The following is an 18,276-nucleotide window of genomic DNA, read 5'->3' on the forward strand; positions in this document are numbered from 1 at the left end:
CTACTGTTCACTGGATAGCCCACTGTTCACTGGTAGCCCACTTGGTTCAAACTGACCAAGGTAGTTGCAGATATTCAGCTTCAGTTCTCTACTATTCCCCTTATACTCTTAGCAATTTATTTCTCTCTGTTTCTTATACAATATTACATTCAGACTGAAAGATTAAAGCTCAAATTTAAGTTAAGGTAAATTATAATGCTCTTATGTTGAACTTTTTTTTAGACTTCTAGAGTTTTTATTATGGGGTGAGTAAGAGACAGCTATGTTCATAGGAAATTCATATTAGATTAGTAGGCTCAGGGGAGACTTCTGTAGAAATCATCTTTTTCATACCAAGATCTAGGTAGGGCATCCTGGGCTCTGACACCCATCACTGACAGCCTCCTTTTGTAATGTAACCATTTCGGGGGAACACACAGTATGCACCACTGTCCAAAGAAGGCATTGAAGCCCTGCAGCCCTGCCTGGGGCCTTTGACTCTGTAGTAGGCATGAGGTTAAAGGGGACAGAATGGTGAATAAGAAGGGACAGACCATATTGCTATTAGCTGCTGGTTATAAGCCAGTAATGCCTATTGCTGCTTTATAAAACTTATCTTCTTCTAAAACTCCATCTTTCCTTTCAAAATACTTACTAAATTTCAAAGGAAAAATACCTCTTCTGGCTGAAAACTTGGGTCTTTGCTTTTGTACTGAATTTGTGTTCAGAAATAAACTCTTGCTGAAAGCAGACTCCATGAGGGAGACACAACTCACCGCTCAGGTGCTGGGCTGCAGCCAGGCGGCTGGGCTTCAGGACGAACTGGCACTGCATCTCCCGGGGCAGCTCCTCCATAAGGAAGGGCTCTTGGAAGTTGAAAGGGGTGGTAGATTCTTTTGATCCCGATGTCAAAAGAGCAGTGTCTCGAAGGTGGCTCATTTTAATTCCATAGGGATATTCATGCCCTACATATAAAAATCTAAATGTAGATGTCAGACTGACTGGTACTGTGATCATATGTGCTACAAATAGAATATACAATAATACATGTTTATTACAGTTGGAGACCCCTGCATAATGTTGCTGGGTCCTACCAAAGTCATTTTAAGAAGAGGTGGGGAGTGGGTGGTGCCTGTGGCTCAGAGGAGTAGGGCACTGGCCCCATATGCCAGAGGTAGTGGGTTCAAATCCAGCCTCGGCCAAAAAAAAAAAACAAAAAAAAAACAGAAGAGGTGGGGAGGAATAAAAGACTATCTTGTTCAGAATAAATGCATAGATCAGTTTGTGAGCTGTGTAATGTTGCCTCTTTGTATGTCTGCATCTTAGAATATTTAAAGGTATTCTAGTTTCTCCTTTGACATTAACTAGATCTACATATCTTCAGTAAATCTATACCCTCCATTCCAGCTCAAATCTATGACTTAAAATATTTAGTTATTATACAAGTATTATAAGTACTGTTAGTGGCTAATATTATTTAAATAATAGAAACAAAGAACGATACATGTCAAGCATCACTATCATTGTTATTATCTACCACATGATGTCTGTTAAAGGCATTTCATTACTTTTTATTAGTTACATAGTAAGAGTTGCTCAAGAGCACTGGCCCTGGTTTGATTTATGCTTCCTTCCCGCTGCTGCCCTCTGAGGTTAGTGTTCATAGGCAACAATCAGAAGGAAGACAGCAGGGGATCAGAAACACAGAACTAGATACAAAAAGAAATTTACAAAACAGAAAAAGTAAACCCTGGACACCTGACTACAATGAGATTTTGCTTTTTAGTACTCTATAGTGTATCTCAATACCATTGTGCTATAGACTTTTTAAGTACAGAGAGTAAGTTCCCTTTTATTTCTGACTTATTAATGAATATAATTCAATGAACTCTCACTCTTCCTTTCCACCTGGCAGAGGCATACACTGTCAATGTTCCATTAATACCAATTCCTACAGCAACTTCCAGGGATGAGGGCAAAAAGACTTCTGCAACAGCCATAAAGCAAAATCAATTTATCAAAATAGCTAGCTGGTAAACTATAACTGAAATTTGCAAGGCACATTAAAATTCAAATATACAATTAAGAACTGCCAAATCATGGAACAATCACATCCCCCCATCTCATTCAAGAGCTAATATGAAAGCTTGGAGCTGGGAGCTAGGTAGGTATTATCTACCTAGTTTTAATTAATATTTTATTTTATAATATAATATTTTATAATATATAATATTATATATAATATATTTTATAATATAAATAATATTTTATTAAACTAATTACTGTGTATATTTAATGACAACTTTGTTGCTTACTGCTTTTATAAAAATGACAATGTTAAAAACAAAGCTGAAATGCTGTCAATTCTGTCCTCAGATTTGTATATTCTAAGTCTGAGCATATACATTTTCTAGATTATTTGATTACTTGAAACACACTAACTTACATAGTAGTGACCTTAGAGACAAAGGATTACATAAGACAATGCATAGTATATGGTCTATACAATGTCTGGTGGGTAGTAAGAATTTTAAAATTAACAGAATTTGTCATCCTCATTGTTATTTTCATTATCTTAAGATTTGCTACAGACACTGTCCCTTGTATTAATTGTTCTATTTCTGTTAACCACATTGAACAAAATACTGATCAAGAAATATTTTTTAGCTAAATGATTTTATTTTTTATTTTATTTAATTTTTTGAGAAAAGAATTTTCCTTTGTCACCCTTGGTAGAGTGCCATAGCGTCATAGCTTACAACAACCTCAAACTCTTGGGCTTGAGTGCTCACCACAACGCCCAGATATTTTTTTTAGAGATGGGGTTTTGCTCTTGCTCAGGCCGGTCTTGAATTGCTGACCTCTGGCAATCTACCTACCTTGGCCTCCCAAAGGCCTATGATTACAGGCATGAGCTACCGTGCCCGGCCATAGCTAAATTATTTTCAAAAGGTGAGGTGTAACCCATTTGCCAATAATTACTCAAAACAAATGCTAGAAAATTTGGCTACAGAAAAAGCAAATAGGTTAATATCTTCTTTATAATGCTTAAGAAAGTTCCGGGCAAATAGCTGGGCGTTGTGGCGGGCGCCTGTAGTCCCAGCTACTCGGGAGGCTGAGGCAAGAGAATTGCTTAAGCCCAGGAGTTGGAGGTTGCTGTGAGCTGTGTGAGGCCACAGCACTCTACAGAGGGCCATAAAGTGAGGCTCTGTCTCTACAAAAAAAAAAAAAAAAAAAAAGAAAGTTCCGGGCACAGAGTCAGTGTCATGTACTCACTGATGGATTAGTATTGTTTTCCATAGAGGCAACAGGAAAAGGAATAGGAAATTCAAAACTGAATGTCAAAAATAAATATATAAAGAAAAAGGAATATCAATAAATATTGCTTTCTTACAGAAATTGTTTTTGAAAGTTTGGCAAGATAACTCTGTAAAGTGAAAAAGCAGAGAGGAAAATTTACATTTCTCAACTATAGCATTAACTGCTTGAATGAGGAGATACTATTTGCTTGATATATGAGTAAATGGATATATAAATGGATATCACATGAGGCCATTTAGTAGTACTTAAGATTAGGACCACACAATCAATTCTCTGAGACACTTAGAATTATAATTAAAACATAACCATACGATCTTCAATTTTTTACAAAAAACTTACCAATGAGTGGGTATGGTGCTGCTTCTTTGCCAGAAATGACCCATAACTGGTAATCTCTCTCAGTGCCCTTGGAGATAAAAGTTGCAATACATCTTTCACATTTTGTGCTTGAATGAGGATTTTTGACATTTTTATGCTTTTCAAAAAGAAAAAGATGGAGACTATACATCTGATTTGGGTTTATGACAGTGGTTATGGCTTTTGAAGTGTTGATACCTACAACCAACCTCCCTTTCCCCATCCCCAATAGAGGACTCACAAATCCTGCCCTTCTCCATTCAGTGATGGCCAGGGATCCATGAACTGCAACGGACTTAGGCTCTCACTATAAGGCAGTCCATGGAATGTGAGATTGTGGTAGGCCTTTTTACAAAGAAAGAACAAACTTCCTGGTTCTTTATAAAAAGTTAATCTCTTCTTTAGAGTCCTGACATCTGCTATACCTGCGAATTTCTCAGAGAATATGGGTTCAACCTCCAACATGGCTCTGCAAAGACAACCTTATTATCTAGCAAGCCACAAATACTGCTATGATTAAAAAGTAAAATGTCAAAGGCTGATTATTAGCTCAGCTGCTTCTGAGCAGGAGAATAACCAAGAAGCTTTGAGGAGATAGGTAGTTGGCACAGTTTGCACTAGCTTTAATTTGGGTAAGTCCAGTTCTGGGCACAGAACAGACAAGAATCCTATCTAGAGAACAGGCCCAGTCATGGAAAACAATAAAACTGTTCACTAGCAGAATTATAACCCAAGAACACTATAAATCCCACTTGAAAGAAATAATACTAAATTATACAGATTTTGTTAAATCCTCTAGGAGGGATAAAACAACAACATTTTGAATGAAGATAAATCTGCTGGCAATATTTCATATCCTTGCCTTTAACTTGTGATTAAAAATCAGGGGCCTGCACTTATAATGGAGGGGTCCTGCCTATGAAGAATACCACACAAACCGTTCCTCCTTCCCCCTCCTAGTTTGTCACTTCCTCTCTGACACGTCCCCTAGCCAAAATTTTTATTGTAAACAGGAAGAGTAATCTAACAAAAATCTTTAATGTAGTATCTGAAAGCATCATAATAATCCCTTAGAATAGGTATAACCAAATAGCCTCAATTCCTAGTCAAATAAATATTCTTCTGGTTTGAGGAGATTAAGCATTTTATCCAAAAGCATAGATAAGAAAATGAATCATGTTATTAATCTTGCTACCTCTAAAACTATCCACTTTCTTTTTTTTTTATTTATTTATTATTTATTTTTATTTTTATTTTTTTTATTTTATTTTTTTATTTTTTATTAAACCATAGCTGTGTACATTATAAAACTATCCACTTTCTTCCAAAATATATTCATACAGGTTAGAAATAAATGCAGAGGTGCCTGCTTTACACAGTGCACACAAATTTAATTACACTTTAAATGTTTTACTATTAATAAAATAATCAGATTTCTTACCCCAATTATTGGTTGCCCTAAGTTCTTAAGGGCTTTCCTTAGTTTCCATCTTTTTGAAAGTTAACTCCTTTTAATAAAAGAATTCCCTGTATAGAATGTTTATACAAATGAGGAGGCAATGAGAAGAATCTTCCAGTTCTCTTCCTTCTACCTCACCCTCCAACATTCCAATCTCCTCTACTACTAAAATTTCAAAAACTAACCTCTGTCATAGAAAACAGAAAGGGACAGAATTTAAAACCAAAACAGGGAGGAATGTGGTGTGCATACTGAAGCTCTTCAAATCCATGGTCTAATTCAAAGCTTGTCTTTTTTTATTTACCAGTTCATTAGAGGTACCATCTCATTCTCAGGGGCTGTAGCCAGACAATGAGTTTATGTAAAAATTCTACTGCAGAGCAAATCCTTCAGAATTCATCATCCTAAGACTGACTAAGTCTTGAGATACAAACAGGATAATTAGATAGGGGTGGAGAGTCAAATAGTGTCGACTAGGAAGGAGAGAAGAGGTTGAAAACTTTCTCCATATTGATAATCTTATACCAAATTGTTTTGTATATTTATATAGCATATACAATAAAATGCATATTATCACCCAAAATTATAGTCTAAATTAATGTTTTTCAGTTTACACCAGTTTTAAAATAAGAGTAGAAGGACAACCCGCATATATTAAAAGTTAATACAGGGTGGCCATAAAGTTTGTGTGTAAATCGCCTATGAACTTTATGGCCAACCTGTATTAAAACTTTATTATCCTTAACTTCTACATTTTGGAGAATAAAATATGATTTGTATCTTTAATATCAGCTGTCTTATGATGAAAAGGATAATATTTATACAAATTTAACGTATCAAAGTTTGTTTTTATTAAGATTATCTGGCAGAGTAACTTACAGTTATCCCTAGCATTGAAAATAACATGTTGATAACTTCATTCGCTGTATCTGAATTCTTTACTGTTATAGTTTTAGACTGTAGAAAGAAAAGAAATAAGAAATACAGGTATGAATAAAGACTTCTAAAATAGACAAAGAAATAATCATTGTCAAATGATTAGCCAAAGACAAAGCTTGATTTCTTGTGAAAGGGGTAAATCACAAGATTTAAGTAGAACACAGTTGATTATAATTTATATTTGTTCCCTGCCTTTTAACAAAACATTTCTCTTTAAATAAAAGACGGTAGCCCACAAAATATACAAGCTTAAACAAGTGAGGAAAAGACTAAATATATTTCAGAGAGAGCACAGGGATTCAGATCCCAATTAAAAAAACATCAGTGAGGCTGGCCCATTGCCTCATATTCCATATTCCTTATCACTGTATTTCTGTAATGCAGTGATTTTCAACCAGTGTGCTGTGGCCATAAAAATGGCCATAAAAATTGGTGTGCCATAAAAATTTTAAAGATCATTAATTACTTTTCAAAGAAATTCAAAGTACAGTAAGTATATTCTATTTTTTACTCTCTTTTTTTTGATCAACATAATTAAAGTGTGGCATGAAGGTTCAAGTGTGCTGTGAGATTAAAAAAGGTTGAGACACACTGTTACAAAGTCATGGATAATAAAATGGAGAGAACTAAATCTCTTTCTATTTTTTCCTGAGTACTATTTTCATGGCAGAGTGTTTTATTTCTTTGCATGATATAAAGTCAGTTTCAGGTAAACTCAGCATAATAACTGGTTACAAAAAAAGATTTAAAGCTTAGACTTTAAAAAAATCATTTATTAAGTACTATGTGTCAGATGCTGTGATTACTATGATTTTGATTACTGAAATCTTTAGAAGATTTCAAACCAATGAGTCTAGAAAAAAGAATTGAAAATTTTATTAAGTTTAATTCTATTACCAAGTCTGCCATTGAATAGAACATCTATATATCTCTGTGTTAAACTACAGCAAGAATAGCTACTTAAAAAGACAATTTGCAAAAAACAGAAAAGGATTTAGCAAGATTCTGAGTCTTATCAATTGTAACTGATAAGACATCAGTTATCAGGGCTATGTCTCTGACAGGGCTTAAAAGGCACAAATAAGAAGCATAAATGGAAATGCAATGATATTAAAAAAAATAAAAATAAAGCTAAGTGAAATCTACTGACAATTCATTACTTATTGTTCCATTAATAGTATTTCTTCCCTATGAGCCAATGAATTGACATGACGAATTGCCTCCAAGTCATTTGTTAAATGAATTTTAAGTTTTACAAAAGTATTTTAAATGCATGATTTTCAAATTGTACTCCTTATAACCCCTAGGACTATGCAACATTGTCTCAGAGCCCAAAGGCAAGGTTTTGGAGCACCCAACCCAGCATCTGTCTCCTATCAGAAGAGTGTCATAGATATGTTACAAACTGGGATTTAATTTATAACGTAATTTTAATAAAGGTTTGTGCTTTTTGAAAAAAATCTAAAAAATGCTTCTATTTAAGTAAACTCTCTCATGAAGTCTTTTGTCAAGTTAAGAGAATCTACCCTCCCAATTATCTGATTCTAAGGTAATGGTTTTTCTTAGTTTAGGCACATATGTTCAAAATACTAATTAGAGAAATTAATATTAATTTTCTCAAATGCCCTTCTGATACACAAAACAAATGAATTTCAGCAGATAAAGCTCTTTGTTTAATAAACACAATGTATTAGCAGCATTCACTGAGAGGCTGTACATAACTAAAGGACAAAGATAATACTTCCCATATATATACTCCTCTTTAGGGAAAAATAACTGGAACCAGAGCTCCCTGAAAGAGACTCTTGCCAGGAAATCTACTTCATAGAGCAAAGGACAATATGTGGCATTATGCTTGACTTATCCAGGGTACTAGCAACAAAAACAGCATTTGACCTGACCAGATCTCGTCTCTTCCATCAGTCCTTGCTCTAGGATACCCTTTCCACACACTGAAAAGAAAGTGTTAAAAAAATTCAAGGGTTTTTCCATAAAAATATTGAATATAACCAAGTGCCACAACAACTGAATCAAAGCAGGCAGAAACAAGTGTGTTTTTCTACTTTGCCGCAGGAAAACTCTATAGTTTCATACCATAAAAATTTGAATATTTTCCTTAAGCAGTGATATCTGGCATTTAGGAGTTGGTCAGCACATTTGCATAATTTTTGCTTTTGGCCAAAACAACAATTTTCCACTACCTGGTTCCCACAAACAAATCTATTCTGTGTGATCTAGAGCTGCTGTGAAGTATGACAGTCCCTAGTGCCATAAAAATATTTGTGAAGTTTCCATCTTATTCATCATTGATAACATCTTGGCTCTTTTACTACAGCATCAGTCATCAAATTATGCATAATAACCGAGGTTAAAACATTTGACCAATGTGATAAACACAGTGAGGTGGAAAAATGCTAATCCTTTAAAAATGTTGCCTTTCCCAGATCATCCACTAATTAAACTGAGGGATTCCATTCATAAGAATTCAAAGAATAAACTTTTCAAACCCACTCTCTACTTAAGAAATGACAAATTGGAAAAAAATTGCTTAATAATAATAGGAAATATCTCTTTGCGGAAAAAGCTTTACAAGTTTCTATAGCTGATATTGAAAAGACTCAGAGAAACATTCATGCCAAAGGTAGAAAAGAGAATCTGGCAAGCAGTGCTCTTTTCAAACATAAATGTTAAACACTGTAGTTAATATGAACTTCCCTTGCTTCATTTTCTGTAGGGTTTAATCTTCACATATACAAAGACATAGATACACTTAGGAAAATGTGTTTTTCCCCCTGCGCGATTCTTAAATGCCTGCTTTTCATAGCACATACACAGTCTGTCTGCCTATTTTTAATCCATGGTATTCTGCTTTATGCAGGGACTTGGAATTTAGTTTTCTGGCTTACAAACACTTACATAGACACAATTCCCAATGTCCTTGGCGAAGATTTTGAGGGGAATGCTCTTCGGGTAGTCCTTCTCTTTCTCTAGATTGATGTATCTAATCAAATGCAACAACAACCCAAAACAACACTGAGTCAGAAGGAATCTCTAATGGATTATTTTAAAAAGTCAATCTATATTGCTAATATTTTCAATATACTTATATGCTATTTTTATTTATTTATTTATTTTTTTTGTAGAGACAGAGTCTCACTTTATGGCCCTCGGTAGAGTGCCGTGGCATCACACAGCTCACAGCAACCTCCAACTCCTGGGCTTAAGCGATTCTCTTGCCTCAGCCTCCCGAGTAGCTGGGACTACAGGCGCCCGCCACAACGCCCAGCTATTTTTTGGTTGCAGTTCAGCCGGGGCCGGGTTTGAACCCGCCACCCTCGGTATATGGGGCTGGGGCTGGCGCCTTACCGACTGAGCCACAGGCACCACCCTATATGCTATTTTTAAAGACAGATGAGAAGACTCAGCAAAGTCAGATTACATGATGGGTTGGATGTGAGTAAAAAAGATTCCAGGACATTAGGCTTGGGCACAAAAAAGAATGGGACCTCCATGTCAAGTGAGGTTCAAGAAGCACAATAAGGTTATGGTGCTTCTGTGTAGTATTTTATCCTAACAACTTCCCTGCCTTCTCTGGATAGGTCCAACACCTTACTGGTAAGAACAGGGGCACATGAAATACTTTATAAGGCCAAAGTATTTGCTATCAAATGAGCTTTTACTCTCATCTAGCTCTCCAATGGAGTGTAAATCTTGGTTATCCCATTGCTTGCTAAGGGAGAGAGAGCAGAAAGAAGGGAAGGACTGTGGCTCTAATAGATGAGAGAGACAAAGTCCATCCATTTAGTCTGTATGCTCAATGGTGGGGTTAATGATGGATTTTTTGAGCAGCTCAGCAGAAAACCCTGCATTTATGGACACTTAGTATGTACATTGTGGAAACTGTTAGCTCCAATTGGTAGACTGGAGACAACCAAAAGAAATGGTAGATATTATTGACTAATTTCTGTCTAAAATAATCTAACTAGACCTCAATGTTCTCCTTCCCAGAAAATAAGGAATATGTATAGTTAAAGAACATTATTTACAGCAAGTAGGAGCTAATGAATAATCTAAACAGCAGCTTATTTTTAGGACAAATGAACAATTTCTACTAAGGAGAAGGGTAATAATATGGGGTGCATGTCTGCAGAAAAGGTTTTAATTTGTTTATTGTGGATTAAAGATTAAAAATATATATACTGAAAAAAAGTACCTCTGAAGGAGAGAGAGCCATTTGTCTTTTTGCTCTGGAGAACTACAATCAAAGAAAAAGGAAGAGAAAAATCACATAAACTACTTGTGTTAACAGATTTAACATTGTCAACCAGATAAAAGTATAAACAGCCTGTTGTTATTGATACCATTGCACATGTTAAGATGCAACCTCAGCACAATTTTGTTCTGGAGAATCCTGTGGTGAAAATACTCTTTTAGAAAGATCACATAGTCAAGTATAGTTTTATTAAATTCTCCTGGATGAATCCAAAACGACCCTCTTTTCCACCTTACTGTTTTTTCTTCTTCTTCTTTTTTTTTTTTTTACAAGTAGCAGTATTATCAGTAAGAGGTAGCTCTTAACAATGGAAAGATTACTTGGTTTGGAATCCAACACCTGGTTTTTGCACATCTGTAAAACTGGGTTAATTACCTCACTCACAGTATTTTTGTAGCTTACAGGGCCATACAAATAGAAAGTATGCTTAATATTGAGATTAAAGAGATTAAAGAGAAATTTGGCATATGGATAAAAGTCTCTTGGCCCAGAAACCTTTCCTGTCAGGAAAATAAACATTTTGTAAAATACATACAGCAGAACTATAATTTAGTAAATTAGTTCACAGAAAACTTATTCTTAATTATTATAACTTCATTAAAGTCATCCATTTACAACTCAATAACTATTGATTCGTAATTTTTTTGCTGATGTCATAGCTGCACTTCATTCTTAAAGTTAGAAATAAAATTAATTTATTCCTATATGGTGGTGTCACAAGCTTTTAAAGCCATATTTCTAATCTCTTTAGAGAAACTGGAAATCCTAGTTATTTTCTTGCTCCAAAATAATGCTTCAAAGTATTTGTAATTTGTTTCTAATGTTGTTTACCACATTACATCTTTTTTTTTTACCATTAACTATGCAACTTCATCTTTCATGATTTCTCATTATCTTCTCTAAAAACTATTTTCTAGGTTCAAATTTTCTAGGTTTATGTCAAGTCTTGTATTAAAGACTAAAATAGCTAAAATATGTGTTGAAAATAGATGAGAAATTTTCTTCAGATCCATTATTGTTTTCCAAAACAGTTAAAGAATACTGCCCCTTTAAGACAGTAGTTTTTAAAATTTTAATTGACAAAAAAGATTTATATAGAAAACAGTGCAAAGCTTAAGTGTATAGCTCAAAGAATGTTTCCCAAATTGAACACATAACCAGCATCCAGATTATAAAATAAATGATCACCTCGGAAGGTCCCTGATACAACATTTACAAAATGTTGATGTTTTTGTTTTAGCCAGCAGCTAACTTTCAGCCAGTAGTTTCCTGTACCCTAATTTCCAAAAGCATATAATAGCATTGCTTGTTTGGGATACTTTATATAGGTGTGTACAGTATAGACCATTTTGAGTCTGGCTTCTTTCATTCAACATTATGCTTATGAAATTTATCCGTACTACCATATGCAGTTTTTAATGATTCATTCTCATTCTATATGGTGTTCCACTGTTTGAATATATAGAGTACATTATTTCAAAAAATAAACAAATTATGAAGTGTGTGTTAGGTGCATTTACAAAGGCTGATTTGTGTAATCTTCTTATATTTTCCCCTTCCCCTGGCTCTATTCTAGAATCCAGGACTCCATTTCTTCAGCAGTTCCTAATCACAGGCATTTTTATAGGACTAAAAACAGAAGTGTTCCAAAATCAATGGTTATCTTGGAGTTTCATAAATAGGGAAGGCCATCAAAAAAGATAATAGAGGAGAGGAGAGGAGAAGCAGTGTACCTTAAAGAAAAATGACAAGGTAGACAGGAATGTTCTCTCAAGTTATGGAGGGCCCAGAGGTCTGCCAGCTTTGTGAGTGACATGGGAACTGTACCACACAGTTAAAGTGTTCCAAGGAAACAAAGAACCCAGAGGAAATGGTTTTGAGGTGCAACTAGGGGGCCTGGGTCTTAGGCACCAAAGTTTTTATATCAGCAAAGATACCTGCACACCACATCTAGCAAGGAAGCAGGATATCTTTTGGATGTGCAGGGATAATTTTGTGCACAGAAAAAGATGATGTCAGAAGTGACCACGACAAATGGAATTTCAGAAGCCTCTTGTCTGTTTTAGATGCATCTCAGGAAGTCTCTTGTGTTCTGATTCTACCTTAAGAAAACAGGGCTTCCAATAAAGAAGAAAATCTGATTTACTACCAGCCTGGGAAAATGGAGCCTTAAGGGGAGTTAATTTGATCTTTAAATAAACAGGCATACCTGAGTTTGTAGCCTAAAATTCACAGTAGGTACATAAGTTAAAATATTATTCTTCTGGTTACTCTTATAGACAGACCATTGTCAGATTTAAGTACTTCCTGTGTGTTTTGATCTGCAAATCAAGGTGTAGTACCTATTTTTCTTGTGGATATAAATCTTAGGTTTGTGAATCAGTGCACATGCAGTGACAGACTTATGAAATTCCTTTCAGATTTTTTGAGATACAACTATACTGTTTCCTAAAGTAAAGCATGGATAGTTCACACTGATTGTTTGCTCTTTGTTCAATTTGACTCAATTCAGAGTTGTTCAATTCTGGTAGTCGTCAGTCTTAGATTTCAAAGCTATTAAGTTTTTTATTTTTTGTTTATTAAGATCTAGTCTGATGGCATTTCTAACTGATCATAACCTAGATTTCCCTAATATTTACTGAGACATACAAACTATTTCCAGTGGTCTTCCTTTCTAAAGATTTGAGCTTCCCTCTGATACCATTTCACTTTGTCCTGAACAGCTTATGTTAACATTTTTTTCCTTTTGTAGAAAAGGTCTGAAGACAATAAATTCTTTTTTTTTTTTTTTTTGAGACAGAGTCTCACTTTGTCACCCTCAGTAGAGTGCTGTGGCATCACAGCTCATAGCAACCTCAAACTTTTGTGTGTTAAGTGATTCTTTTGCCTCAGCCTCCCAAGTAGCTGGGACTATAGGCGTCCTCCACAATGCCTGGCTATTTTTTGTTGCTGTCATTGTTTAGCTGGCCTGGGCTGGGTTTGAACTCGCCAGCCTTGGTGTAGGTGGCTGGCGCCATAAACACTGTGCTACGGGCACTGAGCCTGTAGGCAGTAAATTCTTAATAATTTTTAAAAAAATCAACTTAACCTTTATTTTTTAAAGAATATTTTTGCTGGTTATTGTATTGTAAGTAGAAGGTTATTACTTTCAACACTTTAAAAGATGTCATTCCACTGTCTCCTGACCTTCAAAATTTCTAATGAAAAGTCTATAATAATTCAAATCATCATTCTCCTGTTTGTAATGCCTTTCTTTTCTCTGCCTGTTTTCAAGATTTTTCTTTCATCTTTGATTTCTTGTTTATAACATGACCAATTAAGAGTTTTTTCATCTTATCTTTTCTGAAGTTCAGTGAGCTTTTTTCAGTCTGTACATTTATGTCTGTCACCAAGTTTGAGCAGTTTTTATATAATGTATCTTCAAATATTTCTTCTGCCTCATTCCCTCTCTCCATTTTCTGAAAATCCAATTATATACTTTATACTTTTAGACATTTTTCCATGAGTCCCTGATGCATTTTTTCATTTAAAAAATTTTTATTTTTTTCTGTTCTTCTGATTTGACTATTTATATTGGAGTATCTTCAAATTTTCTGAATATACTTTCACTTTCATTCTGCAGGGAAGGCAAGTATCTTTTAATTAAGATATTGCAGTTTTCAGTTCTAGAATTTCTATTTGGCCATATTAAAATATTTTCTATTTCTCTGCTGATATTTCCTATCTTTTTATTAATTTCAGTTGGATTTTCATTTTATCTATCACAGACACTTGTGAAAGCTAATTTAAAGATCTTTTCTAGTAATTTAACGTATGGGCCATCTCAGGCTAGCTCACTATTGATTAACTTTTCTCTTTCTTTGTTCTTCATGTGTCAAGAAATTTTATATTATATTCTGAACATTATAAATCTATTTTACTGTATTTGCAAAAAAATGTTGATGTTTTTGTTTTAGCCAGCAACTAACTTGATTAGTCTAAGCTACAAACTCTATTTCACCTATGGTGGGTAGCAGTTCAGTACAATTCTTATTGTCATTGTCTTAATGTCATTGTTTCCACATTTACCCCCTTATTATCAAAAAAATTTGCATGGAAATTCTTTCAATAAAAACATCATGTAGCTTTACCACTCACATGAAATTGCTTCCCTTCACTTGTGACTCCAGGAGATTAAGCAATAGGAAATGATAGTATCTATAGAAAAGACAGACGTCATGCAAGCCTATTGTAGGTATGTGGGGGTTCAGCAATCAAGAGACTTGAACAGCGTCTATACACAGAATTTATAGCTCCCCTTTTCTGATATCTTTATGAGATTTCTGTCTGCATATTGTAGCTGTGTTTGACTGGGACTTTGTATTTTGGTTCTTCAGACCAGAAGGGTTAAGAATTTCTGTCAGTTTTAGTTACCCTTCACCATTATGTGACTGCCTCTTGCCCTTGGGTGAAAGCCTTAAAACCAGGAAACTCAACTACTGATAGTGCCCTCTTCCGAATTTTAATTCCTCTTCAAAATCTACCAAATGGCATTTTCAGTTGTTTTTTTGTAGGGTGGTCAGTCTGTTAAGATACTACTTTGCATATCCAATGTACTCAGTACTACTATGAAACCAATTTACAATCACTAACACATTCATATGAAGAATAGATCACAACTATGGCCCAAGATGAAGGAAGGAGGAGGGGGGAGAGGGGAAGTCAAATAGAGGGAGGGTGAATGGTGGGATCACACACATGGTGCATAATGCAAGGGTACATGTCGGATCTATTAGTATAGAGTACAAATGTCTTCACACAATAACTAAGTAAATGAGATGAGGTATATATTAACCAGATGTAAGCGTTCCTAATTTTATATGAAATCAGCACATTGTATCCCATAAATGCATTAATGTATACATGATCTATGTGTTTGTGATTTAATAAAAAAATAGAAAAAAAAATAAGAGTTAATCACTGACTAAACCTCTCCCCCCAAAAAGGCCCTACTTTGCCATACCAGAGACAGAACTCAACACTTTACTTCTTTAAAAAATACACTTGATTTTGAAATAGTTTCAGATTTGCAGAAAAGCTATAAACATAATACAGACAGTCCCTGTAGAATTCTTCCCCAGTTTAAATTTCTTCTAATGTTATCCTCTTAAATTACAATGGTCCATTCGTCAAAACTATGAAACTAACCCTGGTATCCTGCCATTAACTAAATTCTTGACTCTATTCAGACTTCACTGGTTTTTCCATTAATGTTCTAGGAGCCAACCCAGAATACCACATCACATTTAATTATCACGTCTTCCTAGCAGTTAATCTATGACAGTTTCTCAGTCTTTGCCTGTTTTTATTTCTGGACTTTGACGGTTTTGAGGAGGACTGGTCAGTTATCCTGTAGAATGTCTTTCAAATTGTGTTAGCTGGATGTTTTTCTCATTAGACTGGAATTATGGTTTTTATGGGGAAAAGACCACAGACGTGAATTGTTCTTATTACATTGTATCAAGGAGTATATGATATCCACATAACATCACTGGTGATAGTAACCTTGATTACTTGGTTAAAGAACCATAGTTGGAGCAGTATAACATTACAGATATAAAACTTGTTTCCACATTTACCCCCTTATTATTAAAAAAAGTTGCATGGAAATTCTTTCATTAAAAACATCATGTAGCTTTACCACTCACATGAAATTGCTTCCCTTCACTTGTGACTCCAAGGAGATTAAGCAATAGGAAATGATAGTATCTATAGAAAAGATAGATGTCATGGAAAAGAAGATACGTGTACACAGAGAAAGATACAAACATGTTTCTTTCACAAAGTTCTTAACATCTTGTGGTAGGCCAATAATGCGTATCAGAGTTTATGACATTCCTGTCTTTTAATAGAGAAGATTAACAGCTTGGAAAAGTTTAATTATCTGGCTCTTGGATGATGCCTGAGGAATCTGAAAGCATCATGTGCATGTAATGGACACTAAGGGTAAAACAAATATTGGAATTGGAACACAACTGTTCAAAACATAGGTGTGAATTTTGGTATGCTCACCCCAGTTGAAATGAAAAAGTGCCAGTTAAGAATAAGAGGGTGAAAATTCTTTATTATGTATTCTCCAACCCCATCCCCGCCCAGGAGTAAATCTTAAGAAACTAATTTTTACTCCTTAAAAATCTTAAGTTTTCTTGATTATCACATCTCTTATAGATACTAAATAAAAAACTGATGCACAATTCAGGCAACCCAATACTTCATGACATTAATTTTATTGTTATAATGAAAAATACTTCTTTTTTTTTTTTTTTGTAGAGACAGAGCCTCACTTTATCACTCTTGGTAGAGTGCTGTGGCATCACACTGCTCACAGCAACCTCCAACTCCTTGGCTTAGGCAATTCTTTTGCCTCAGCCTCCCAAGTAGCTGGGACTACAGGCACCCGCCACAACAACGCCCGGCTATTTTTTTGTTGCAGTCTGGCCAGGGACAGGGTTGAACCCGCCACCTTCAGTATATGGGGCCGGCACCCTACAGACTGAGCCATAGGCGCTTAGAAAAATTTGGAGTATAAACAGTTATTAAAACTTAATTGAACTATTTTACAAAATTTTCTTCAGTTAAGGTAATTTCAGTGGTTTGAAAAGACAGATAAGATTTGAAAGCTGAATATATAAAACAAATACCTAAGAGAGGGGATTTGGAGATGGAGTCCTAAAGATGTGACCAGTCTATTCCCCTTCCATATTCCTGGCAGTTCCCATCCCCCCAGTTGTTTCAGTAGAACTCCTTTAAAAATCACCGGGCAAACCAAGGTAAATGACTACAAGAGTTCTCGGTTGTTAGCATTAATTTAATCAAAAGCTCTTTGGGAGAAACTTAAGTCACAAAAGCATCTTGGTTGGGTATATGTGCCAAAAGACGAATTAATGATTTCATAAAAAATCAGAATAAAATCTTTTCATTCTAAAAATTTAGGGAATAAAATTTGCTTAAATTTTTCTCTCATCCTAGAAATTACCATAGTAGATAAACACTGTGAATATAGGAGAAGTTCTGGTTCTTACCTGAAAGTGGCCACAAAGTTCAGAGTGGGCCAGCCCAAGACAAAGGATTTCATAGCATTGGTGTTACCTTCTCCCACTTCATCCACACAGCTTGCTGTCCACATATCAGTTAATTTAATTTTATTTTTCATTTTTAAATTATTGTTATACCTAGAAAGATAAAAACCAAAAGGACCTCTTCTTATTTTGTTTCTTGAATTTTATGGGAGACTCTGTACTTGTGATAAATGTCTTATTCACTGTTCTAAAATTTTGGATTAATATAGGGGTGCATACGATTAGGTTACATAGTTTGCTTGTCTAAGGTTAAAGTCCAAGTTGTAGTTGTGTCTTTCACTCAGGAAGTGTGCAATATCCCCATACAATGTACCCACTGGGTGGGAATTTACCAAACCCCATCCTCCAGTCTCCCTCCTTGTATTTAACTGAGTTTTTCCTCTGGTGTGAGCTTGTGGTTGTTCATCTACTAGTTTCAATTTAATATTCAGTACAAGTGATGTTTTTTTTCCCATCTTTGTGATACTTAGCTTAGGAGAATGTTTTTTAAATCTGTCCAGGTTTTTACAAAAGATACAAAATCTCCATCATTTTATGGCTGAATAGTATTTTATGGTATACATATTCCACAGTTTATTAATCCATTCATGTGCTGAAGGGCATTTGGGTTGTTTCCACATCTTTGCTATTATGAATTGTGTTGCTATAAATATTCAAGGGCAAATGACATTATGATAAAACGTCTTTTTTTTTTCTTTTGGGTAGACACGTAGTAGCAGTACTGCAGGATAGAATGGAAGGTCCACTTTTAGTTCTTTGAGAAACTTCCACACTTCCTTCCATAAAGGCTATGCTGGTTTGCAGACCCAGCAATAGTGCAGGAGTGTTCT

General features: G+C 35.0%; 1 protein-coding gene across 1 annotated transcript in view; it reads right to left on the minus strand.

Moving 5' to 3' along the window:
- ARHGAP20 (Rho GTPase activating protein 20) overlaps positions 1-18,276 on the minus strand; it is a 103,576-nt gene that overhangs the window by 25,680 nt on the left and 59,620 nt on the right. The window contains exons 4-9 of the mRNA XM_053595916.1: positions 17,390-17,539; positions 10,269-10,310; positions 8,972-9,056; positions 5,996-6,073; positions 3,640-3,706; positions 756-944 (exon numbers count right to left, since the gene is read on the minus strand). Of these exons, the coding sequence (XP_053451891.1) occupies positions 756-944; positions 3,640-3,706; positions 5,996-6,073; positions 8,972-9,056; positions 10,269-10,310; positions 17,390-17,539 (611 nt within the window). The remainder of the gene's footprint in view (positions 1-755; positions 945-3,639; positions 3,707-5,995; positions 6,074-8,971; positions 9,057-10,268; positions 10,311-17,389; positions 17,540-18,276) is intronic.

The sequence above is a fragment of the Nycticebus coucang genome, chromosome 6 (genome assembly GCF_027406575.1).
Source record: "Nycticebus coucang isolate mNycCou1 chromosome 6, mNycCou1.pri, whole genome shotgun sequence".
Classification (NCBI taxonomy): Eukaryota; Metazoa; Chordata; class Mammalia; order Primates; family Lorisidae; genus Nycticebus; species Nycticebus coucang.